This window comes from Mobula birostris, chromosome 11, assembly GCF_030028105.1.
Source record: "Mobula birostris isolate sMobBir1 chromosome 11, sMobBir1.hap1, whole genome shotgun sequence".
Classification (NCBI taxonomy): domain Eukaryota; kingdom Metazoa; phylum Chordata; class Chondrichthyes; order Myliobatiformes; family Myliobatidae; genus Mobula; species Mobula birostris.
This window is the reverse complement of record NC_092380.1, coordinates 40236094-40261957: the sequence shown is the minus strand read 5'-3', so window position 1 is coordinate 40261957 and position 25864 is coordinate 40236094. Positions and strand designations below refer to the sequence as shown.

At 42.9% G+C, this 25864-nt stretch overlaps 1 protein-coding gene across 6 annotated transcripts in view; it reads right to left on the bottom strand.

Moving 5' to 3' along the window:
- Positions 1-2523: 2523 nt before the first annotated feature.
- madd (MAP-kinase activating death domain) overlaps positions 2524-25864 on the bottom strand; it is a 275897-nt gene continuing 252556 nt past the window's right edge. For 5 of the 6 annotated variants that reach the window (XM_072272112.1, XM_072272113.1, XM_072272114.1 and 2 more), the window contains 3 exons: positions 22566-22635; positions 6594-6640; positions 2524-5717 (listed from right to left, as the gene is read on the bottom strand). In XM_072272112.1, coding sequence (XP_072128213.1) covers positions 5616-5717; positions 6594-6640; positions 22566-22635 — 219 coding nt within the window. In that variant the 3' untranslated portion in view covers positions 2524-5615. Of the gene's footprint in view, positions 5767-6593; positions 6641-22565; positions 22636-25864 lie in introns of all 6 variants that reach the window. The other variant, XM_072272115.1, reaches the window with a different exon arrangement.

The window sequence follows — 25864 nt, the reverse complement described above, 5'->3', positions numbered from 1 at the left end:
CGCAGTGCAAAAAAGGTTGGGGACCCCTGGTTTAACATAAGGAGCATTTGGTAGCTTTGGGTCTGTACCCACTGGAGTTTCACAGAATGTGGGGCGATCTTATTGAAACCTACTGAATGTTGAAAGGACCAGATAGGGTGGATATGGACTGGACGCTTCCTATTGTGGGGGTGTCCAGAACTAGAGGTCACAGCCTCAAAATTGAGGGGCAACCCTTTAGAACAGAGGTAAGGAGGCTTTTTTTTAGTTAGAGAGTAGTGAATCTGTAGAATGCTCCGCTAGAGATTGCGGTGGAGGCCAAGTCCGTGGGTATACTTAAGGTGGAAATTGATCGTTTCCCGATCGGCCAGGGCATTAAAGGATATGGCAAGAAGAGAGATGTATGGAGTTGAGTGAGATCCGGGATGGAATGGCGGAGTACACGCAATGGCTAAATGGCCTAATTCTGCTCCAATGTCTTACGGTCTAATGCTGCAGAGATAGTCATGGGGGACAGTGAAATAGTGGACAAACTGAATAAGTATTTTGCATCAGTCTTCACTGTGGAAGACACTAAGCAGTATGGCGAAAGTTCCAGGTGTCGGGGGCATGAAGTGTGTGAAGTTACCATAACTAGAGAAAAGGTTCTTGGGAAATTGGAAGGTTTGAAGGTAGATAAGTGACCTGGACCAGATGGTGTACACCCCAGGGTTCTGAAAGAGGTAGCTGAAGAAATCATGTAGGCATTAGTAATGATCTTTCAAAAAAAAATCACTAGATTTTGGAATGGTTCTGGAGGATTGGAAAACTGCAAATGTCACTCCACTCTTCAAGAAGGGAAAGAGGCAGAAGAAAGGAAACTATAGGCAGACTGACCTTTTAGACTGACCTCAGTGGTTGGGAAGATGTTGGAGTCGATTATTAAGGATGAGGTCTCGGCATACTTGGAGGCACATGAAAAAATAAGCTGTAGTCAGCATGGTTTTCTCAAGGGAAAATCTTCTCTGTCAAATCATTTGAATTCTTTGAAGAAGTAACAAGCAGGATAGATAAAGGAGAATCGGTTGACATTGTGTACTTGGATTTTCAGAAGGCCATTGACAAAGTGCCACACTTTGATTAACAAGCTACGAGCCCACGGTATTACAGGAATCATTCTAGCATAGACAAAGCAGTGACTGATTGGCAGGAGGCAAAGAGTGGGAATAAAGGGAGCCTTTTCTGACTGGCTTCCAGTGACTACTGGTGTTCCAGAGATCCGTGTTGGGACTGATTCTTTTTATGTTATAATGATTTTATGATCAATGATTTGGATGATGGAATTGATGGCTTTGTTGCAAAGTCTGCAGACGATATGAAAATCAGTGGAGGGGCGGGGAAGGGGGGCTGAAGCAGGGGAAGGGGAGGGCGAGGGAGATGAAAAGAGAGAAAAAGGGAGCAAGAAAAGGCAGAAAGAGAAGGGGGAGTGAGTGAGGGAAGAGGGAGAAACTGGACACAAAACACAACAAAGTTTAAGTAATATACAGTAAGTCAGTGATAATAAATCTGATTGTAAATATTTTTCCAAGCCTCAGCCACTCATTTGCTGCACCTCTTTCAGAGAATGCAGATTTTGATTTATTACAACCATCAGGGAGAGATGGCATTATTGTGGGAAATTGGTAATGACATGAATGGTAAGCTAGAATCTTGTTCAATGACATCGGCCTGATCAGCTCCCAGTTCTTGCATTCCTATTATTAATTCCCCTCTCCAGTCACATCTTCTTGGAACAATGACTCATTAAGACACTCCCTACCTTGACTTTGCAGGTGTGTGGCCTTATGTAAACATAGAACCCTGCACTTGTGTTTGTCTCAGTATGAACACAGCTGAAGAAAGGTTTGGTTACATACCCCACAATACACCTGCTGTGACTGGATCAAGGATAGTGAGGAAGACAAATGCAATGTTTGCAAGAATGGAATGCTGAGGCTTTATAAAGCATTGGGCAAACTGCACTTACAGTACTGTGAGCAGTTTTGGGTCCCTTACCCAAGAGCTTGGAGAGGGTCCAGAGGAAGTTTCCAAGTATATTCCATGAATAAAAGGGTTGATTCATGAGGAACATTTGATAACTCTGGAACTGTTTTCGGTGAGATCTCAGTGAAACCTACCAAATATAGAAAGGCCTAGAAAGAGTGGACGTGGAGAGGACGTTTCCAATAGCAGTGGATTCTAGGACCAGAGGGTACAGTCTCAGAAGAGAAGGACATTTCTTTTGAACAGAATTGAGGAGGAATTTCATTAGCCAGAGTGGTGAATCTGTGGAATTCATTGCCACAGGTAGCTGTGGAGGCCATCACTGGGTATACTTAAAGCAGAAATGGATAGGTTCTTGATAAATAAGATCATCAAAGATTACAGGGAGAAGGCAGGAGAATGGGTTGAGAAGAAAAATAATTTCACCATCATGGATTGGTGGAACAGACTTAAAGGACTGAATGGATAATTCTGCACCTACTGTCTTATGATCAACAGTAGTGGACAAGAGTGAGACAGACACACATGGACTGGTTTTATTGCAACATTCAAGATACTGTACAGTGCTATAAATACATGAAGTACTGAATTATTTACACCAAGAATCCCAAACCTATAACAGCAAGCATCAAACACAAGAAAAAAAAACAACCCCGCTGGTCAAACTACAACAGAATATCTAACATAAAACACATACAACATACAGAGAATAACGTGCTGTCATTAAGTTCAACTTAGGGGTCAAGCTGAGAAATGCTGGCTCTGACACAGCGCCTGCTTAAAACACACACTCATACTCCACTTCCCAGCATTGTGTCAAGGGGATCATCAGGGTGTATGAAGGATTTACTGTAAAATAATTAGGTTTGAGGTTTGTGTGACCGGGCAGGTAATGGATGTTGTTCATTGTCACATGAAGGTGTACTACTCAGTCAAACACCAAGTATGGAGGGACTCTCCCCACCCCCATACTGTATGGTGGTGGGACTCCCTCCCTCCCAGTGTAGAGGGATTCTCTGTGCTGCAGGATTATGCTCTGGCAGTGTATCTGAAGTACATTATCTCTGGATTGTTGACAGGAAGAGGACTATCTCTCTGACTGAAAGGCAAAACAAAACTGCAGATGTTGCCAACCTGAAATAAAACCAGACAATTCTAGAAACACTGCAGGTCAGATAGCATCTGTGGAGAGAAACACAATGACTTTCTATCCATGATCTGTCAGATGAGTACAGAGTGGTTTCACTCTGTCACATTGTGAAGAGAGTGTTATTTCTCGTTATGCTGGGTGAGAAATATATCTCCAGGGGTTGGTACACTATGCATCAATCATCATTACTCATAGTAGAGGGAGGCGACTATTCCTCTGCCAACTGAGTATAAGCCTGCTTATTCTTTCACTGGTTGGGTGAAGATTGCTCCTGTCCTTCCAGGTGGATTACATGTCACTGGGGCAAGGGAGGACTGTGGTCGAATTTATGGATGGATTTTGCATACAGAGAAGGGAATCCTCAGCCATTGGGAGGAACTTGCTCCTTGGATACTCTGGGTGGGATCAGCCCTATCACTGTGTCTGGAAGGGCTGACACCTATCATTGTGCACAGGAAGAGGAAATTGTCCTCACTCTCTGCTTCTGTGATTCTATGGAGGACTTTGCACTTTAATATTGTTACAGACTACCCTTGACCTTACATTCAAAGGGAAAGCAGAGAACTGAGATATGAAAGGAGTTAGACAAGGATGCAGTTGGCTACAGTCTGGTGTGACCTAGAGGCAGCAGTTGAAATGGTCAATGTTCAAGATGCCCTACTGGAGGTGGAGTGGTGGGTGAAGTGGTGAAAGGAGCAGACCATGGCCATAGTCAAATATGGGGGCACTCAGGCCTCTCCTAGACACTCAGACAGCTGCATTTAAAGTCACCAGTTTTGTCAAACACTCTTCCATCCCACTTGTCGTAGAAGGCTTAATCTGCAGCTGAGTGTCGTCAGATGAGGAGGCAGTCCTGCCACACAGTTCCTACAACCTGCAGAGCTCACTGGGCCACTATGCAACTAGAGACTGTAGACTGTGGCCAAGTCCATCCTCACACCTCCCATGTGAGCAGCCCTCAGCTCTACAATGCTGTGTGCAGGAGCAGAGCTAAGGCTACCACTGGAAGTGCTTCTGCGCTCACCTGGCTGCCCAGCTGGTGCTGTTGGTCATTGCAACTGACTCAGGGGGGTTACTCTCAGCAGTGGAATAACAGAAACACTCACAATCCCAATGCTGCAATTCTTTAACACTGAACAGACCACCATGGGACAGGCCATTGATGAGGGCAGTTCACAGCGAATCCAGCAGGAGACACTCCTCTGCAGGCAAATGCAGTATGGGATTATGTTCCAAAAAGGTGAATTTACAGTAAATGATGTTGCAATCAATTAATAGACTCCAGAGGGATAATTCTCAGTGAGTCAATCTGCAGCAACTGTTGTGCTTTGTCACCCTGAGTGGGTGAAGGGGACAGGCTTCCAGTACCACTGTCCTTCGTAGTAAATCCAGTGGATGATTTGCAAATAACAGTAAATTCTGAATGTGCTAGTTCCATACAAATCCAGTCTTAATTTCTTAATGGGAGAATGCGGAATAGATTCCGTGAAGAACTGGCCCCAAGTGAATAAATATCCAGTGATGCCAGTGCACAATACATCCTCATGGGTGAAAACGCAATGAATCCAGTGTATGAGCAGCCTTTGAACAGCAGGTTAAGTGTAAATCCAGTGCAGGAGTGGTTTTCAGTTGTGGGTTTGCAGACAACCTAACGTAAGAGAAGTCCTTGATGGGGAGTTTTGCAGAGAATCCAGTGCAGGAGTGAGTGGTCCTTGATAAAGAGGTTTGCAGTGAATCCAGTGCAAGAAGTGAGTGGTCCTCGGTGGTGTTTTGCAGTGAATCCAGTGCAGGGAATGTGAGGTCTTCGTGGAGTTTTGCAGTGAATCCAGTGCAGGGGTGTGTGGTCTCCGGTGAGTTTTGCAGTGGAATCCAGTGCAGGGGTGAGTGCCCCTCGATGGAGAGGTTTGCTATGAATCTAGTGGAGGAGTGAACGGTGCACGTCAGGGAGGTTTGCAGTGAATCCAGTGGAGGATTGAGTGGTCCATGACTGTATTCTTTTTTTCATTGTTGCAGTGAATCCAGTCCAGGAGTGAGTGGTCCACAATGGGTAGTCACAGTAAGTACAGTGTGCAGAGGTTTTCAATGAGTACATTTACAGAGAATCCAGTGTATAAGTGGCCCTCAATGGGTAGGGTTGCAGCGAATCCAGTGCAGTGATGGTCGACATTGAATCTGTTTACCATGATGAATCCAGTGAGGTTATCAAACCAGTGTGGAACTAGTGTTTAAGACCGTGCCCAGAGCTCATTATTGTAATGCAACTGCTGACATGTACATTTAGCATGGGTATTTAGATGAAGTCCTCTTAAACTGGGCAAGCTGTGAGCAAATGAAGTGGCTTGGAAGTGAGTACAAGTCAAGCAGCCATTACCTGCCATGAACGCAGCTGTAGCTGAGCAGCAAGAGTGCTGAACTGGTTGGCGAGTGGTGGACAGAGGTTAGGGTTGCTTGGCGAGCTGATGTCTTACCGTGCTGGGGTTACCTTGTTCTTGCTCTCCATCTCTTTTCCTCTTGCTGCAGCCATGTAGGAGAACAGACACAGCACAGAATAACAGATCTCATGGGCCTGCAACAAGACAAGGGCAGGGTTGAAGCCATCAGAAGCCAGCCACGCTCTGCGAAAAGATCACAATAACATCTGAATCCCACCAACTGCACGAGCTTCCTCCCACCCCTTCCAATCTAATCCTAAAAACTTCAGTGACAATTTACGTGTTCAAAAGTAATGGCATTTCCACAGCTACACCTCTGTTCCACCGAACAATTTAGACTTCCACTATTATCAGCAGCATGGTTTCCCAAATAGAATGAATTTGACATCTACCTATTGAAGTTAATTTCGCAGAACACTCCCATTTTACAGGTTTCACATTGCTCTTGATTGGACACATCTATTGCTTTAAACACTGGCACACCCCTCATTTGGTGTCAGCCACAAATTTAGCAGAACCACCTTACGTTGTTGATTGGCATTAATTTTAGCAATAAAAACAGCCCAATCACTGGCAATTTGAGTGGCAGTTTTTAACTTCTACCTTGTTACAGTTCTGTGGAAACATGCAATCTATTATACTGTCTGTATCAACTGCACAAGCCCACAAGTTAGTCATGCATCTATTACAGAGGTTTATCAACAAAATTCCCATCCACTTATATTAATCACTGTATTTACATTGTTGTTGATTACATTTTACAATGCAGTATGCTGGACTTCCTTTTCAAAACATCTGATATACCATACTTTGAATTCCATCACATTTGAGTGAAGAGGAGGATCTCAAATAATACACAGGGAGACCCACAAAGCACCCAACGAAGAAGGTGAGAATTACACCAGCTCCTGCTTTACACCACTAAATTCCAGCTTTGGATAAATGTAATGGTTGGATGGTAAAGAACATCACATGTTCAGTAAACACTAAGGGATAAAGAGCTTACTCACCATTGGAGTCTTGTACTTGTGAGTCACCACTTCGTTAGTTTGTGGAACTGAAACCGGACGAGCAAGAGATAAAAGAGAGTTTAACCCAGGAACAAATTATGAAATGCATTGCAAATGGAGATTGTGTGTACATGGACAGGCGGATATGCTGTCTCTCATAGATATCCATCTCACAGATATGCGCACACACACACACACTCTCATATTCAGTATACACTCTCTCGTGCACATACTCAACTTCTCTCTATCTTACATACACTGAAACACAGAATTACATGCATGGGCTGACATACCCCTGCATGCTGAGATCTATACCCCTGTATATGCACAGATACAACCCACTACTTACAGATGTACTCCATACAAGTATTCAGTAAAGACTGCAATATACAATGAGGGTGACACTAATTATTTTAGGCAGCTGGTAATTGAGGATTGAAGGTATTAGTTTAAAACCATCACAGCAATTGTTTACCATCATTTAAACAAATCAAGAACAAACACAAATCTCCAGCAATGGCACCCATGAAACCACCTCTGCCCCCAAAATCCATTCTGGTTCACACATCCATTCTGGACACACATGTCCACTCTGGTACATCCCTAAAGATTCTAGAAACCTGCAATACAAACTGAAGTTGGCATGGTCATGTAAAGAGGCAAGTAATCTCTGAATTACATAAAAGATCCTCAAAACCATTGCCCAGCTCACTAGCAATAACCATCTAGAGTGCAAAGCACAGGAACTTCACTGACCCAATCCAAGAAGTATCATTGGTCAAGGACTCAGTACCTTCCCAAATCCCAAAGCTATTTCATCATTTACAAAGCCAAGTATGAACTGTTATGGTATATTTTCTACTTGCCTGGATATTAGTCAAGTTCAACACCATCCAGGATGAAGCAGACCACTTGACTGTCGCCCCAGCCATCACTCCAACCTTCACTCCCTTTACCACCCAGTGTGCACTGACTACAATGTGAACTGCAGCAACTCTCAGAAAACTCCTCAATACTACCTACCATCCTTAAAAGTAAGGGGGGAGGGGGCAGAGGCAGGGATGGGGGCAGGCGCTGGGGTGGAACAGATGCTGCAGTGGGTGGGGGGCTAGAGCGGGTGTCGTATGGAGGGAGAGCGGGAACAGGAGGAAGGGCGGGTGGAAGTGGGTGTGCAGCAGGGAGGGGTGTGTTTCAGTTAATACATTATTCCTGTGCGGCTCCCACGTGGGAGGAGTTCACATACTGTACAAGCAGGATTGTCCATAAAGTTCAATTGAACATCCTGCAAGGTTGGAGTCTTGGGTGTGCCCTGCACTATCCCTCTAAATTAAACAACATGGTGTCAGAAATGGTTGATTGTTGATGACCAAGTGAGATCCCCATGAAACAATTTACAGTAAGACTGTTCTTATTTGCATATATCTATGAAAAATATCAACCTAACCTGCCTGTTACTATTGATGGTGAGGACGTGGATGTGGAGGACCTACAAGTACCTGGGGGCACACCTGGATGACAGACTTGAGTGGAGCACCAACACAGAGGCTGTGTACAAGAAGGGCCAGAGTCGTCTCTACTTCCTGAGGAGACTGAGGCCCTTTGGAGTATGCAGGCCTCTCCTTCACATGTTCTAACAGCCTGTTGTCACCAGCAGTGGTGTGCTGGGGCAATGGCATCAACATGGGTGATACTAACAGGCTCAATAAACCGATTAGCAAGGCTGGCTCTGTAATAGGAGTCAAACTGGGCACAGTGGAGGCTGTGGTAGAACAAAGAACCCTACAGAAAATCGTGGCTATTCCGGACAACGTTTCTCACCCTCTGCAGGCCACCTTGGCTGAACAGAGGAGCACTTTTAGTAATAGACTAACAACTATGCTGCACCAAACCGCACTATATGAGGTCATTCTTACCCTCGGCCATTAGGCTCTATAATAGTGGTCACCAACCTTTTCAAGCCCAAGATCCCCTACCTCGACCTCAGTGAAAGGCAAGATCTACCCACTAAATCGTTTAGAGAAAAAACAGCTCAGATTGTACTTCCAATTTGAGGCCTTTTATTTGGGTGAATTGTGTTTGAATTACACAAAATACTTCTGTCAAACTTTCAAATTAATTCAAACTAGAAAACATTGTAACTAGCATATCAAACAGGCCATAGCTGTCTTCCTTTAAGAATATTACAATACTTCACACCTTTAATTCTAAGTTTCATTATTTAATTTTATTTCAACACGAAAAATAAATGAATAAAAATTGACTGTTGCACTCAGTGTGATGACTGGGCTGAATACTTTCTGCTAGTTCCCTGAAATTTGGCTCATAACTACAGACAGCCAGTCTGAGACAGTCTGTGAGGTGTAGGGTTGCCAACTTGTCCCACATTCCCCCGCTAAGGTAGAGCGTTCCTATGAAACCTTTCGTGCCGAAGTGCTTTACGCTGAAGAAGCAATTACCATTAATTTATATGGAAAAAAATTTTGAGCGTTCCCAGACCCAAAAAAATAACCTACCAAATCATACCAAATAACACATAAAACCTAAAATAACACTAACATATAGTAAAAGCAGGAATGAGATGATAAATACACAGCCTATATAAAGTAGAAATAATGAAGATTAAGCCAAAACCGATTCGTGGGGTTAAAAAACCAGCACGCATGCGCACATAGGTGCCCGCGCAAGGCTTCATGGTCATGGTAGTAAACACAAGTGTCCCAGGATTTGACTGCTACTTTTGTCCGTTATTTGGGAGTGAAAAAGTTGGCAACTCTAGTGAGGTGGCTGTCAGTAAGTCAGCTCCTGTACTTAGATTTAATAATTTTCATCTGTAAAAATGCAATTTCACATTGATAATTTGACCCGAAGTAGGCACTGACTTTTAGTGGTATAAAGCCAACGCACACACTGCGCATTGCTTGGCCCCATCAGTAGTAATTGCCACCAGTTTATGAATGGGGATGTCATTTTCACGGACATATTTTTTTAAAACTCATTGTAAATATCCTCACCTCTCGTTCTTTCCTTTAATTAAAAAAGAGTGAGGAAGTCCTCCTTTGTTGTAAAATCCCGGAAAGCCATTCTGACAAATACAAGAAGCTGAGCTGTTTGCAATACATCCAGGGATTCATCCAACTGTAGTGAAAAATATCCACGTCCTCTGACAGTGACTCTACCCTCTTTGTCACTGTTGCAGGGCCAAGCAGTATATTACGTATTGCGGTTGTGATGCCGTTTTTATTTTTAAAGTCATTAAAACAGCCTCTGCGATAATGACCATTGCTTCCTTGAATAAATCGCCATCTGTAAAAGGCTTCTTGTGTTTAGCCAAAAGGTGACTTACACGAAATGATGCTTCAATAGCAGCCTTATTTTGAGCAGCATGTTTTGTGGAAAACGATTGCTGGGCCTTCAACCCCGATTTCAGCTCAACTTTCCAGGCACAAATTGCGCTCTTTGGGGGGTAGGTGTCTTTAAATTTCTGGTGGTTAGTGTTGCGGTGCCGCTCCAGATTCCCTCTTTTAGTCAGTGCTTGAGTTTGGTGGCACAACGTACATACACACTTGACTTTCACCAAGGTAAATAGAAATTCCTCTTCCCATCCTGGATGGAATTTGTATGTTTTCAGCTTCTTTTGTGGAGCCTCCGCTATGCTATCAGGATATCACGAGCGATTGCTGATTGCGTCGCCTCTGATCTGAGCCGACATTTACATGCTAGGCAGCATCTAATTAAGTAGCTTGCTTATTTTGGCTTTTTTAAAAAAAAATCTGCTGTGTGCATCCCGACTACCGCTGCACCACTGCATGCTTCGCAGCCCGGAGGTTGGGGACCACTGTCGTATATTGATGTTTGCGACAGTCTGTACTCTTTTCTTATCTGATTGGTCACTTTGATGCAACACAGGCTACGCTAAAAACGCGGTGCATGGCGGGGGAACTACACACACATGCGCACTGGGCAGAAAGAACAGAACTAAACCCCCGCAACCTGGAAACAATTTCTCTTTACAAACAGCTTTTTAGTGAAAATATTGCTATATTACCATTATCCTAATTAGTATTACTTTTATAATGTTCACATTACAACAGTATTTGTATATTTATTTTTGATTTTTCTCCAAGATCTACTGAGAAAGTCTCAAAGATCGACCGGTCGATCGCAATCGACGGGTTGGCGACCTCTACTCTATAATGAGTCAACCTACAGCCGGGGAAGTGATGACCCCCCTCCTGTTTGTGGTAATTTATTTTTTTTAATTCTTTTTACTTCCCTTCTAATACTTATATCTGTGCACTTGTAATGCTACTGTGACATCATAATTTCCCTTGGGATCAATAAAGTATCTGTCTATGCTAGTTGCTGATTGTATACACCATGAGACAGGAGCCAAGAATTGGCCAGTTGCTAGGCAACACCAGTCTGTACCCAAAAGTGGATACATTGTAATAATCTGTGGGCCACTACCTTGGGGAAGCACACAGAGACACAGACACAGTAGAGAAGTCAGCTAAGCTCCTGGGGAGAAAAAAGGCGGCTTTTGTAGTCAAAATAAATGAAGTAACAAATAAAACAGGAACATGGAGCAAACCCCAGCAGTACCTATATCTACTTACCTAATAAAGCCCCTGAGACATTTGATTTCTCTAAACCAGGGGACTTTGAAAGACAATTCAGATGCTTTGAGAGATTTAAGGTTGCAAACAATCTCAGTCAGGCTTCAGAAGAGCATCAAGTAAGCACGCTGATATACTGCATGGGTGACGAAGCAGATAGCATCACGGGAGGAATCAGACGGACAGATGCTCAGAAAAAGGAGGACAAATTCAAAGAATATTTCCCAGGAAAGTGAAATTGTGATATACGAGGGGCCAAAGTTCAACTCCAGGAAGCACGTGCTGCCAGACAACTGTGCATATGGAACTCTGGGAGATAAGCTCAATAGAGACAGGATTGTCGTCAGGCTACTAAACACCAAATTGTCATAGAGACTTCAATTGCAGGAAAATCAATCACTATAGTCAGGCAGAGTGAGAATGTTTATCAGTAACAGGCATGAAAACGATGAAGCACAGATTAGGGGCTGTACACAAAGACGGGTACAAGCAAGATGCAGTCAGAAAGACTACAGAAAGAGGGGACAGGAGAGATCAGCTCAAACAAAACAGACAAGCGAAACAAAGAGCAGGTAAAATGTCCAACTACAGGAGCAAGTCTCCATTCCATGTCAGAGAGCTCTGTCCAGCAAAAGAAGTGAAATGCCACTAATGAAATAGAGTTGGCCATTATAAAAGTCAGTGTCACTCAGTGGTATTTCTTCAGGAGGTCAAAGAAGACCATGATCCAAACAAAGAAAGAGCTTTCCTTGCGGCTTTAGATTCAAATAGACAAGACTAGTGTACTATGGTTCAGTTGTAAAATGAGGCAGTGAGATTCAAAATGGACAATGGGGGCAGATATCACAGCCATCCCTGAAGGTCTGCTCACAAAACCGGTGAAGAAAACAGTCCCTATGCTAAACTCAACAAAAATTCCTTATGGGGCCAAGGAAACATAAGCTCAGTGTGAAAGAGATCCGTAAAAATGAGAAATGGTAAAAAAAAAGAGGATGTCTTATGTTGTTCAGTGTTCCTGCTTCAGAGTAAATTTGCACTGAGTTGAAAAAGGATCAAATCTGCAGCAGGGTCATGTAATACTGAGAGCCTGGATGGCTGGCAGTTCCAAAAGGAGCTCATGAGCTGGCTTGAAAGAGACACAATCACCATTCTTGATGGTTTGTTGCTAACGGCTTCCAGACTTGTCATCCTTGTTCTGTGCATGCCAAAATCATCAGTCAAATCCACCAGGGACATCAAAGCATCAAAAAATGTTGCCTAAAAGCAAAGCAATACGTGTGGTGGCCTGTTCTAAGCACACAGCTGGGAGGTTATGTAAAGCAATGTGAAGCATGCAGAAAACTGCACAAAAATCATGCTGAGCCTCCCTGTCCCACAGAGTTTCCAGATTTTCCATGGAAAAGTGCAGGCACAGACATTTGAGCTGAAGAGACAAATATCTCCTCACTGTGGATTACTACTCACAGAATGCTGAGCTGTCCAGGCTGTCCTCTACATCCTCAGCAGCAGTTATACAGCACCTAGCTGTATTCACTCACCCTGGACTGTTTTCTTCACCAGTTTTGTGAGCAGACCTTCTGGGATGGCTGTGATATCTGCCCCCAGTGTCCATTTTGAATCTCACTGCCTCATTTTACAACTGAACCATAGTACACTAATCTTCTCTATTTGAATCTAAAGCCCCCAAGGAAAGCTCTCTCTTTGTTTGGATCATGGTCTACTTTAACCACCTGTATCAGACAAGTGGTCCACAATTCAGCTGCTCAGAATACAAAGCCTTTGCTGGAGACTATGAGTTCAAACCGCCGACAAGCAGTCCACGATACCCACGGGAAAAAAAAGAAGTGGAAAGAGCAGTGCAAACTGTTAGGAGTCCATTACTCAAGGGAAAAGATCCCTGAAAAGCACCACTAGCTTATTGCCTTACACCTCTTGTAAATGGCTACAGTCTATCAGAACTGTCAATGGAAAAGCCAGAGACTGAGAACAAGTCTGCCTGTTCTTCCTTGCCTTCTCCAATCTCACCCATCGGATGAAGACAAAGTGAGAAATTTCCAAGATAACACAGTGTGCAAAAACGAAGACCATGCACGATTTCAAACACAGATCAAAATCTTTGTCACCGCTCAGGAGTGGTGACGCTGTTTGGATTCAGACCAATTCACCAGAGGAACAATATTCTAGCAGCATGCAGCACGATTGTTTGTGATCAGAGGAAACCAAAGAAACAAAGGAAACCAGGCGGAACAGACGTACGCTTGTGTGCTTGAAGTCCACGAAAGGTAGAGGAAGAAATAAGAGTGACTAATCCTATGACAAGGACCACTTCCCTGAGCAGGATAGACCTGCTCAAGAATCCACTCCAGCACTTCCAAGAACTACACCAGATCGGGTCGTTATCTGTTCCACGACTGAGATATACTCCATAACCTAATAATGACTAAAGTGGCAGAATAATCCTCTTACTTTGCCAGAGAGTTCAGGAAGTCAACTCCACTCCTCAGTGTTTTTCAAAAAAAGAGTTTTTAATGTGGAAAACATTTCACAAAGTGAGACTATTCTTCAAAAAAAAAGTTGTTGTTTTAAAAAAAGGAAAAGAGAGAGAGACTGTTAAGAACAGAGAAAGGTGGTTTGTATGTCGGCAATTTTTTTTTACATTTATGCAAGCAGCATAAGTTACGTGCCATGGGTGAAGTGAACTGAACTGAATCGCTCAATTTCATTCAATGCAGTTCTATGGACAAAAAATACATACCTAGTTTTTTTTTCCCAAGAAGGGAGATGTAGTGGTAGTTAATAGTGTTATTCCCATGTCACTCTGTTAGCCACTGTCAGATGGGAGGAGTCCACATACTGTACAAGCAAAGTTGTCAATAAGTTCAGACGATTATCTGGTACGCAGGCGTCCTGGTATGTATTCTCCACTATCACTCAATATCAAATGCAACGAGGAAGGGGGCAGGCATGCAGCGGCTAGGGGGTGAGGGGAGAGCGACGAGAGCACATGCTGTGGGGGAGAGATCGCCATATGGAGAAAAGGTGGGAGAGCGGGCAGCCCAGGGACGGAGGTGGGTGGCAACGGGTGCCACAAAGGGGGGGGGGGGAAGTGAGTGACTGCCAGGAGCAGGGTGGGGTGAGGGTGAGGGCATGGGAGGAGGGGGGACATGGTGTTCACTGCAGACAATGGTACACTGGGTTTAGTATCCAGGGAATGACTGTGTGCGCTGCAGACAATGGTACCCTAAATAACAGTAGAGTGCTTGCACTGGGGTTTGATGCTGTTTTACCCAGGGCAGGGTTGTGTACAGGGAATACAACAGTGCTTTGTGTAATATAAACAGGGGTACATTCGAGTCTGATGCATCGTGTTCAGGTATTTGTTGATATATACACTAAGATGCATTGATGCTCACTGCTGTGTATAAAGAAGTCATTTCATTCATTGTTGCATACATACAGAGATCACTCACTGGGACTCTGCAGTGTGTAGAGGGTTAAGAGAAACACTGGAGTTCACTGCTCAGTATACGTACCAAGGTTTAAAGCACATAAACAGAAGCTGTGTTTACTGGAAACGCTGGTGGTTCAATGCCATCTAGAAAAGTAGATGATGCACAGTGCTATGAACATATAGTTTGAGAAATGTATATATGATACAAAGTGCTGTGCTTACAAGGAGTAACCAGCATCCAGTACAGGTTACAGGTGCTGTGTGTATGTTCTGTGTACTTGGATCTGGGGTCTGGCGATCTGCATTATGGAATGCACCATGTTTAGGTTGAACCCTAAATCATACCAACCCTAGACGTATATTGATTATGAAGCGTAGCCTTCTCACTACCGAGTCATGTGGCTGTTAGCCGACGAGCCAAGTTTGTGAGAGGTTTACATATGGAGGAGTGTCATTTGGGTTTTCGGATGCTGTGTGAATGCTGCTTAAAGACTGATTAAGCAGTTCGTGTGTTTAAGTCAGTGTTCCAGTGTTTAAACTAGCAGGGAAAGTGATTACTGTATTTTATTATGGATGCAGCAGGGATTTAAGTTTGGTGCGATTCTAAGAGGTTATCCACAAATAATGCTTGTGTTCTGAGCAGGGTGGATATTTGAAGGTCCAACGAACTGCTACTTAGAGTGCTGAGTTCCGTAAAAGTATTGGGGAAAGTAACGCTGGTTGAACAGTTGGTAAGGGTGTTGTGTTAATTCAGACTAGCAGTGCTGTGACTGAAGTTGCGCTACCCGATACATTAAGAGAACCTGGAGAGGTGGAACTGTAGGCAGTCCAGATTTTTAGGGAAGGAGAGAAATGTAGCTGAGGGTGAAAACCCTAAAGACGAGTTGCTTGTAGCTAGGGGCGAAGACTTTAAAGACAAGTTCTTGTTTCTGTGAAGTGAGGGAAAGGAGTTGTCTGATGTGAAAGGTCGAATGGGTCCCTTGGCAATTAATGGAAACTCTGAGCTGGTTTTGGCAATTATATCACTGGTAGATAAATGCCAGAGTGTACCAGCGGACAGCCAGTTATCGCAGGCTTAGAATGTTTTCTGAGATTTTCACACACATTCCAGGAGAAAGGGGAGAAACTTTCTGTCTACATTTTCAGGCTGGAGAGACAGCTGCATTGCTTGTGCCGTAAAGGGCCATTGAGCTGGCTGAGATAAATCTGTTAAGGATGGGGCAAGTTGTGAAGGGCATGCTGTCACTCAACGTGATTGATTTAAGCATTCAAATGTCTCGTAAGATGTGTCCCCTCCCTCACTTGTTGAGCTGATCAGAGAAGTGAGAGAGGAGGAAGATACAATGGAGGACTGGGAAGCCTCCACCAGTAGGGCAAAGTCCTCGGCAGTAGCCTCTGTTGCTGAAGCAAAAACCCTGCAAGCCGAGGTATCTCGGTTGATGGTAGCTAGTGCTGCCAGCGTAACAAGCCCGATAGGAAATTAAACCTACCGGTAGGGCATACTAAGCAGAGGGCTGCTGCTGACAGGAGTCTCTTTACGAGGGAAGCAGCAGGTATTTCTGTTACAAATGTGAAGATAGACATTTCAAGCAGGAGTGTGAAGGACAGGAAAACCTTCAGAACAGTTGCTTAAACAAAGAAAGAAGTTGAGAATCTTCAGAGGGACCCAGTAAGGAAACGGCCTGGTGTCTTGGAGAGAACACATTCCAATCAATGTATCAAGGGAAACACTAAAGTGCAAGACCGTATTCCTGAAGGCTCAGTGGGACCAAGCTCGACTAAGAAGGCGTTTATGCTAGAGCCATACTTGACACAGGTTCTCAGGTTACTCTACTCTACAGATCCTTTTACAAACAGTATTTAATGCATTTACCATTGATGCCACTCAGAGGCCTAGAAATTTGGGTCTTTAGTATTGATGATACCCCTACAATGGTTTTTTGTTGTTGAAACTGGAGCTTTTGGAAGCAGATGTTAGAGTAGCTGAGACCCTTGATACTTCAGTATTGGTCTGTCCGGATCCGGCTGAAAAAGGTGAAGCTTCCATTATTGTGGGAACAAATACTCCCGTTGTGAGAAGGCTCATGGGAGCATGGAAGAGGAGAAATGGAGAGAATTTTCTGAAAACCATGTCCATTCACCTGGTGATCAGAGCTACTTTTGAGAAGGTATGAGTTCCTCCTAAGCAGGATGATGAGTGGAAACAAGGAACTGTGTGGTACAGCCAGTCCAACCTGTCATGTTACATCCTGGGGAAGTAGCTGGAGTGATGGGAAACCCCATATTCCCTGGAATGCCTGATGCCGAGGCCCTCCTGGTGTATGCTCCAGAGGATCATGATGAAGAGTCAACGCTTACCTGCTTGAGTGCTGATGAAATCTGCACTGCAGAAATCTTTGGTTGTCCACGCAAATAGGACGATAGCGATGATCAGGAACACGTCGAAGAGAAAGGTCACCCTCAGACGAGGGATGCCGATGGCACATCTTTTCCTGGTGACCGTAAAGTCTAGTTTTCCTGTGATGTATCTCAAGTATGTGTCTGACATGAGGAAAGAACTTCAAAACGCTTATGAGCTAGCAGCGGTTTCGGTTACCGAGCAAAACCAAAGAAACAGAGGAGATATGATCATAAGATTAGGTTCTCTCAACTAATACCTGGAGACAGAGTTTTAACAAGAAATCTGGGGCTACCAGGGAAGCACAAGTTGGCTGACTGCTGAGCGTCTACGCCTTACATAGTGGAGAGCCAGATGCCAAATGTGCCAGTTTTCCAGGTGAAGGCAGAGGATGGGAATGGTCCTATCAAAATTTTCCATTGGAATCACCTTCTACCCCTAGGGCAGGCAGTATGTATTAACCCAGAGCCTGATACGGAACCTACACCTAGTAGATCTCTGCACAGAAGTAGATATAGATAGACAGATAGATAGATAGATACTTTACTGATCCCAAAGGAAATTATAGTGTCACAGTAACGTTACAAGTGCACAGATATACAAATATTAGAAGAGAAGAATGAATAAAAAGTAAGTTACCTCAAGCAGTCTAACAGAAGGGGTCATCACTTCCCGCTATAGGTTGACTCATTGTAGAGCCTAATGACAGAGGGTAAGAATGACCTTGAAGCAGTGCAGTTGTCTTAAGTCTATTACTAAAAGTGCTCCTCTGTCCAGCCAAGGGACATGCAGAGAACACAAAGGCAACTAGCTGACAACCATGTGATTTCAGTGGAAAGACCTGCAGAGGAACCAACCACTGAGTACTATACAGACTCAAGAGGATGAGGAAATGGGAGGAAATGGTATGCTTTACCTTATGCAAACTCTCCAAGAACTGATGAAGAGATTTCTGAATCTCCCAGCCCTGACTCAGATACCAATGGATAAGCAAACCTGATAATAGACAGTGAGGGGAAACTGGGCTCTAGTATAATTGAGGAAGAAGCCAAATTCAAGTCAGGTGGCCAGGGGATTTGAGCCACTGGAAGGTATGATGGATAGAGAGAGGGAGGCATCCCCATGTGAACAGGAACAGTTTCAATTAGTGCCTAAGGCTGAAGAAGCTGATGCTGAGATAAGGTGTCAGAGAGTCAGGAAATCCCCAGGTAGGGTGGCATATGATGCACTGGAAAAAAGAGTGTTGCATCTAACCCAATAGTGAGACATGTTACTGCCATTTAGAAATGGATTGGGGATCCTGAAATCACGAAATTTATTTGAATACTGTGCTATTAAAATTGGCTTAATAAGTTCCAAAATCGTGAGGTCATGACTATTTTTGGTGGGGGAGGGGTGAGGAGGAGAAGAATGCAATGCCCTGGTTAAGATTTCTACTGCTATGCTATGAGGTAGTTTATTCTAGCAGTTTCTGTAAAAGCAGTGTGTCCTGCTGGTAGAGTGCTTTAGTTTAAAAATAAAAATCTATTGTTAAACTTAGGAATGTTGTGTCAGTCAATCGGGATGGTGGGATGGAAAGAAGGTTCTAGAGACAGCTGGGCGGAGAGAGATTTGTGATAGACAGTAGTTGGGTTCGTGGTCTTCGGGTGGGAGAGATGTGGACAGGAGAGGACAAGAGAAGATGCCAGGATGATCTTATCTGAAGGGGAGACCCTAATGCAAGGAATGCTTCAAGACACGAAGGAGTCCATGAAGGGGAAGCCCTACCTGTGATTGGTGATGAGAATACATCACCGTGAGTAAAGCTGTACACCCGACCACCACAGACACGACACGAGCTCCAATGATTATGTGCATATTTACACTGGTTTAATTGTAATCGGTTCTTGTACTTATTTTTTTAATTTTCTTTTTCCTATTAACTGTTTGATAAAGCTGAAATTTGTAAATATACTTCCACTATACTTTTATGCTGGTGTATGATCTGTTATTTTATTGGTGACCGATAATTGTGCGTGGTCAGTATTTACACAGCATTCGCTCAAATCGAGATTCCTTTAATCGGAATTCCCAGTGTTCCTGTTTACTTGAAACCCAAATCATACCAACCCGAGATATATATTGTTTATGAAACGTGGCCTTCTCACCACTGAGTCACGTGGCTGTTAGCAGAGTTAGCTAACGAGCCAAGTTTGTATACGAGCTCTGGTGAGAGTGTTACACATAGCATGTTACTTTGGAGTGCAGTTTTGTATAAACAAAAATAAAACCAGAGGGGCAGCACAATGCAGTGTCTGAGATGTAAAACTAAATGGAATTACTACAGAGAGATGTTTTCATTTATAGCCAGAGCTGCATCTATGGGTCTGAAGCAGTGCATGCAAGGATACAATACTCTGTACAAAGGAGTACAGCAGGCTTAATGTGTTTAATGTAGGCTTTTCATAAAGTCTCACACAGTAGGCAAGTCAAAAGAATAAAACCCCATGGCAGTTAAGGGAGGGTGGCAAGTTAAATGCCAGATGGGGTCAGTGGTAGGTGACAAAGGCCAGTTTATGCCAGCATTATCTGCATGCAAATCTATGAAGTTTAGAACTCCAGCATCTGCAAAGTGTTGGAAATACACAACATCTAAAACAAGAGTTTTGGAAATAACAGTTAACATTTTAGGTTCTGATCAAGAGTTGTTGATCTAACGTGTTAACTCTGTTTCATTCTCCAAAGATGTTGTCTGTCCTACTGAGCATTTCATGGCCTTTGATATTTGAATCCTTTGACTAGCAGAAATCCATTAATACTTTAATAGCCAACTTGGCACCTTGTATGCTTTTTTTGTGGTGGAAAATTACACACCCTGGCATCCTTTCCTGAAGAAATGTTTTCTAATTGCTCTCCTGAATTGAAGATCATATTCTATTGCCCTAGATTCCTACATTAGCAGAAATATACTCTTTTAATCCTTTCAAATCTAAATAAAAACACCTAGTTATCTTCTACATCTCAGAATACAAGCCTTAAGTTATTTAATTCTGATGATTCTGCATTGCACTTATCTAAAGGTCCTGATATCCTTTCTTGTGCTGTCCTGAAGTGTACAACCTAACTCCACATACCACCTAACCAGCACCTAAAGCTGGACTTTCTCCCTTACAGTGACCTTTTTCCAATGCCAGGCTGGTACAATTATGATTTGCTTCACCCTCATAACCTGAATGGAAGAAGACCTGAAAATGTACTTAAGTACATACATTGCATAGGCTGAAAAATGTACCACAGGAGTTGAGTATGTGACACGTGCCTGAATTGATAAGAACCAGTTAGTAAAATGAATTGGTTAATCCAATATTGGCCTGGGCACTCCCCCCTCCAGTAACTAAAGGATGGCAGTTATCTGAGCTTTGGCTGCATATACAAACCCATACAAACTTGTATATAAGGACACAACCATACACAGACATACACACGTTCTGCATGTTTCTCTTTCACACACACACATATTCTGCATGTTTCACACACAGGGTTTCCACCTATCCCTCAGTTTTGGCCATGACACCAAGAATGAAGAATTCCATTCTTCTTCTTGTGGAAAAGGTATATCCAAGAAGTAACACCCACCTGCCAACAATATCTACATCTTTTCCCAAGTCTCAAGGTCAATACTGTGGAAATGCAGTGGCTCTTTCTATGCAACACCTAAGAAACCGGATCAATATGGGGAAGCAGCAGCTCAGTTGTTTCACTGCAAAATACACATCCACCGGGACAATACTTGGAAAATTACACAATCGTTTAGTTGCTACCCTATCTGGAATGACAATGTTAACAGTATTTGAGATAATTCTTGGTAAATTCTTTTATTGCAACACCCTTTTCGCTACTGGTACTTCCTTCATTAACACATTGTACTTCCTTCATTAACAAACTACAGTGGCCAGAGGGCCGAAGAGACTGCTTACTCACTGTATGATTCTAACACAGAATAACAGGATAAAATACAATTCACCACATTTAAGATCAACCTGAGCTACTGGAACAAAAGTCGAAAATATACAACATCTCCTTATTACAAAAAAAAAATTGTGTCATGGTTGTTAAACTAGGTAAACTCAAAACTGACATTTGTTCCAGGTCAATACTCCCAAGACCATAATACTCTTAACAATCAGCACAGTCTTTCATTAAAATACCCTGAATCAAAAACAAACAATATTCTTACACTGAACTAGAGAAGATGCAGGTAAAATGCACCTCTTTCTTTCATTACCGCACTGTTGAGCACAAAGACAATATGGGATAAATGCAGCACTGTGCTTTCACTGTGTCTATCTCACGCAGATAACATTAGACCTTGTAACACTCATCTTCATGATAATACCACAAATCACTAAATCAAAGCTTGACAGAAGACTCGCAGAAGAAAACACACTGAGGTACACTGTGAGAAGCTATACTAATGAGTAAAAAGGGGTGTTTGTTTTATGCAAACAATACGCTAGTCTTTTTCTGTGCTGGGTAAAAACTGTATTTTTCTTGCTTTTAACCATATAACAATTACAGCACAGAAACAAGCCATCTTGGCCCTTCTAGTCCGTGCCGAACACTTGCTCTTACCTAGTCCCACAGACCTGCACTCAGCCCATAACCCTCCATTCCTTTCCTGTCCATATACCTATCCAATTTTACTTTAAATGACAATATCGAACCTACCTCTACCACTTCTGCTGGAAGCTTGTTCCACACAGCTACCACTCTCTGAGTAAAGAAGTTCCCCCTCATGTTACCCCTAAACCTTTGCCCCCTCTCAACTCATGTCCTCTTGTTTGAATCTCCCCTACTCTCAATGGAAAATGCCTATCCACGCCAACTCTACCCCCCTCATAATTTTAAATACCTCTATCAAATCCCCCTTCAACCTTCTACGCTCTAAAGAATAAAGACCCAACTTGTTCAACCTTTCTCTGTAACTTAGGTGCTGAAACCCAGGTAACATTCTTGTAAATCTTCTCTGTACTCTCTCTATTTTGTTGACATCTTTCCTATAATTCAGTGACCAGAACTGTACACAATACTCCAAATTTGGCCTCACCAATTTTAATTTTAATTCTGTACATCTGCCAGTAGTTTCGCTATTTGAACCTGGGGAAACCTAGACCAGAGGTACTGTTTGGGATGATACGTCATCACTGAAGTGGTTGTCTGCTGCAATGATGGTGAAGTCGATACCCTGACTGAAACATCAGAACCATCATGAGGATGCTAACCAGTGCAACTGCTAGTCAGACAGACCACCCACTCACCCCGTGTCGATCTCAACGAGAAAGCTCCAAATATCTTCAAGAGTCTGAGCGCAAGCTTCCCTCAGCACTTGTATAAAGTCCATCCCTCTTGGCTGCAAACTGCACACCTCTCCATGCTTGCTCCCACCCTTCTGAAGGAGTGTCTCCGTCACTGTCATGTTTGAGTGATACTTGTACCTGGCATACAGCCAATATTAAACATTTAATTACCAAATTCTTCCAGGACAAAGACTCCTTTGATTGTATTGCACTTTTTAATGTGACTCAGTTCAATGAAAACCTGCAAATAAACAAAAAGGAAAGGCCATTAGCCAAGCTGGTAACCAAAATCCAGGAATAATGTATTTATATATAAATTAAAATGTTTAATGTCACAGCAAATCTAGCAGAGCATGTAACAAATAAAGATACAAATCCCACAATCTGCTGCCACAAAGCAAAACTAAAAGAATGAGAAATTATTGCTAAGAAGCAAAGACAGCAGTAGACTGGTACCTTCCACTCCTTGCAGGAGGAGAAAGCATGGAAGAGAAATGGTCGGAATTAATATTGGGTATGACTAGGAGACACTCATCCACACACTACACTCCCCTACTTTCCTTCCTGTTGTGCCAGCCAGAGGGAAACAATAATACCAAGGCTTAATTGCCAACAAAGACATACTGACTCCCCTCACATTATGTGTATATGTAGTCCTTACAACTGGGCATATATGTGTGAATATACATTTCTACCTCTTCACAGGGAAGGCAGACACAACATTCCCAAAACATCACACTTAACCTATAACACTTAACAGATATAAATGTAGAAAGACAGTACATATCACAGTTGTTCCTCCTACCTCTATGTCAGACAATACCCAAGTTTGTTATTTGGCCCATTAAACTATGCTGCTTTCTCTTTACACATAATGCATCAGGCTTGCCATACCTTTTAATAATCATCCTAAATCTAATCACTTTTTTTTTGTATGTATCCAGAGAAGGTGCTTGAAGTGCTAGCAGGACATAAATCACTTGACCTGCTTGGAATGCACCCACTCTTTACAAGGAAAGTAAGAAAGGAAATTAGTAGAAGCCTGGCAACAGTCTTCTGTAGATTCAAGAGTGGTAAATGGAAAACTGCACATCTTAACCTTTACTCAAAAATGATTGTAGGGATAAACCAAGTAATGACCGACTGGTCAGTTTAATGTCGGTGTCAGGGGAAATGTTAGAAACACTAAGAACTCACGACCACTTACATATGTAAATTGATTACAGATACCGGTATGGAATTATTAAATGCAAATTGTGTCTAACAATTTGGAAGTTTTGTGATAAAGCAACAAAGAAACAAAGGGAAATGTACCTATATATGGACTTACAAAAGGCCTTTGATGATATGCCACAGAATAGGCATGTTATCAAGGTTGAAGGCTATGGAAGAGGCAGTAACAGCCTAGCTAAAAATGTGTTAAGTAGAAAGAATCAGTACAACAGCCAAAGATTTTTTTTGGAACGGAGAGAAAGGAAGAGCGGAGTTTCCCCTGGAATCAGTAGCACGTATGTTGGCTTCCTTAGTATATACTGATGACTTGGACTGGGATGTTTAGGGCACAATAGTCAAGTTTGTAAATGACAGAAGGGAAGTGAATGGGTTGTGAAGAGGATATTAATCACACAAAAAGACTGTTGAAATGGATGAATAGGTGAAAGATAAAATTTAGTGCTGGAAGTATAAAGTGGTTGGAAGTATGGCAGTAAGAAAGAAGAGGCTAAGAGTATACTCATAGTTCACTGAAAGAGCAGGGAAGGTTGAGAAAGTGGTTAAGAGAGCAAACAGAATCCTTGGCTTCACATACAGAAGCAGAAGAGTATAAGAGGAAATAAGCCATAGTGAACCTTCATAAAACACTAGCTCAGCTACAGCTAATGTATCGTCTTCATTTCTTGGCACCACATTTCAGTAAAGATGTGAAGCTCTGGAGAGAATGTAGTAAAAATTTAGAATCAGAGTCAGAAGTATACAGTACTGTAACAGGCTTTTAGCCCAAAGCATCTATGCTAACCATCATGACCGACTCTACTAACCTCACTTGCTTCCCCTAATTCCCTATCACTACTTCGCATTACACATTCAAATACCTGTCCAGATGCCTATAATGTCACTAACGCTTCCACCTCCACCACCTCCTCCTCCTCTGGCAGCTCATTCCAGATACCAAGCACTCAGTGCAGAAAAACCTAAGCTCAGATCCCCTTTAAACCTCCTCCCTCTCACCGTAAACCTATGCCCTATGGTTTTAGACTATAGATGCCTATCGCCACAATAGGTCTACAGTGGATGCAATCCCACTGGCTCGCCACTTGGCCCTGGATCACCTGGACAATAGCCTGCTGTTTATTGACTACAGCTCTGCATACAGCACCATCAATCCCTCAGTACTAATCAACATGCTCCAAAACTTGGGCCTCTGTACCTCCTTCTGCAACTGGATCCTTGACTTCCTCATCAGGACACCACAATCAGTACAGATTGGAAGTTACGTTGCCTCCTTGCCGACAAACAATGCTAGCATACCTGAAGGATGTGTGCTTCGCCCACGGTTCTCCTCTATCAACACCCACATCTGTGCGCCTAGGCATAGCTCAAACACCATCTAAAAATTTGCCGATGACATGGCTATTGTTGGCAGAATTTCAGATGGTAACGCAGAGGCATATAAGATGAGGAAGATCAGTTGGTTGAGCAGCGTCATAACAACTTTGCAGCCAACATCAGCAGGATAAAGGAATTGACGGTGGACTTAAGGGAACACACACCAGTCCTCATCGAAGAATCAGCAGTTTCAAATTCCTGGGTGTCAACATCTCTGAGGATCTATCTTGGGCCCAACATATTAATGCAATTACAAGGAAGGCATGACAGTAGCAATCTTTCATTATGAGTTTTGAGGTGATTTGGTATGTCAAAACAAAGGTTCTCATGTGTCGTGGATAGCATTCTTACTGGTTGCATCACTGCAAGGTATGGAGGGGCCACTGCACAAGATTAGAAAAAGCTGCAAGAAGTTGAAAACTCAGCCAGCTCCATCATGGGCATTAGCCTCCCCCGCATCCAGAACACCTTCAAAAGGCCATGCCTGAAAAAGGTGGCAGGCATCATTAAAGGTCCCCATCATCCAACACATGCCTGTTTCTTATGGCTACCCTTAAGGTGGTGGTACTGGAGCCTGAAGACACACACTCAATGTTTTAGGACAGCTCCTTTCCCACTGCCATCAGATTTCTAAATGGATAATGAACCCCTGTACACTACCTAACTACTTTTTCTCTTTTTTGCTCTACTTAATTTAATTGTTTATTTATATATTATTTCTTATTGTAATTTATTATGTATTGCAATGTAATGCTGTCGCATTTCACAGCATATGCCAGTGATAGTAAACACGATTATGATACCCATTCTATGGGAAAAGATTGGGTATCTACCCTAAGTCTCTCTCATAATTTTATACATCTCTA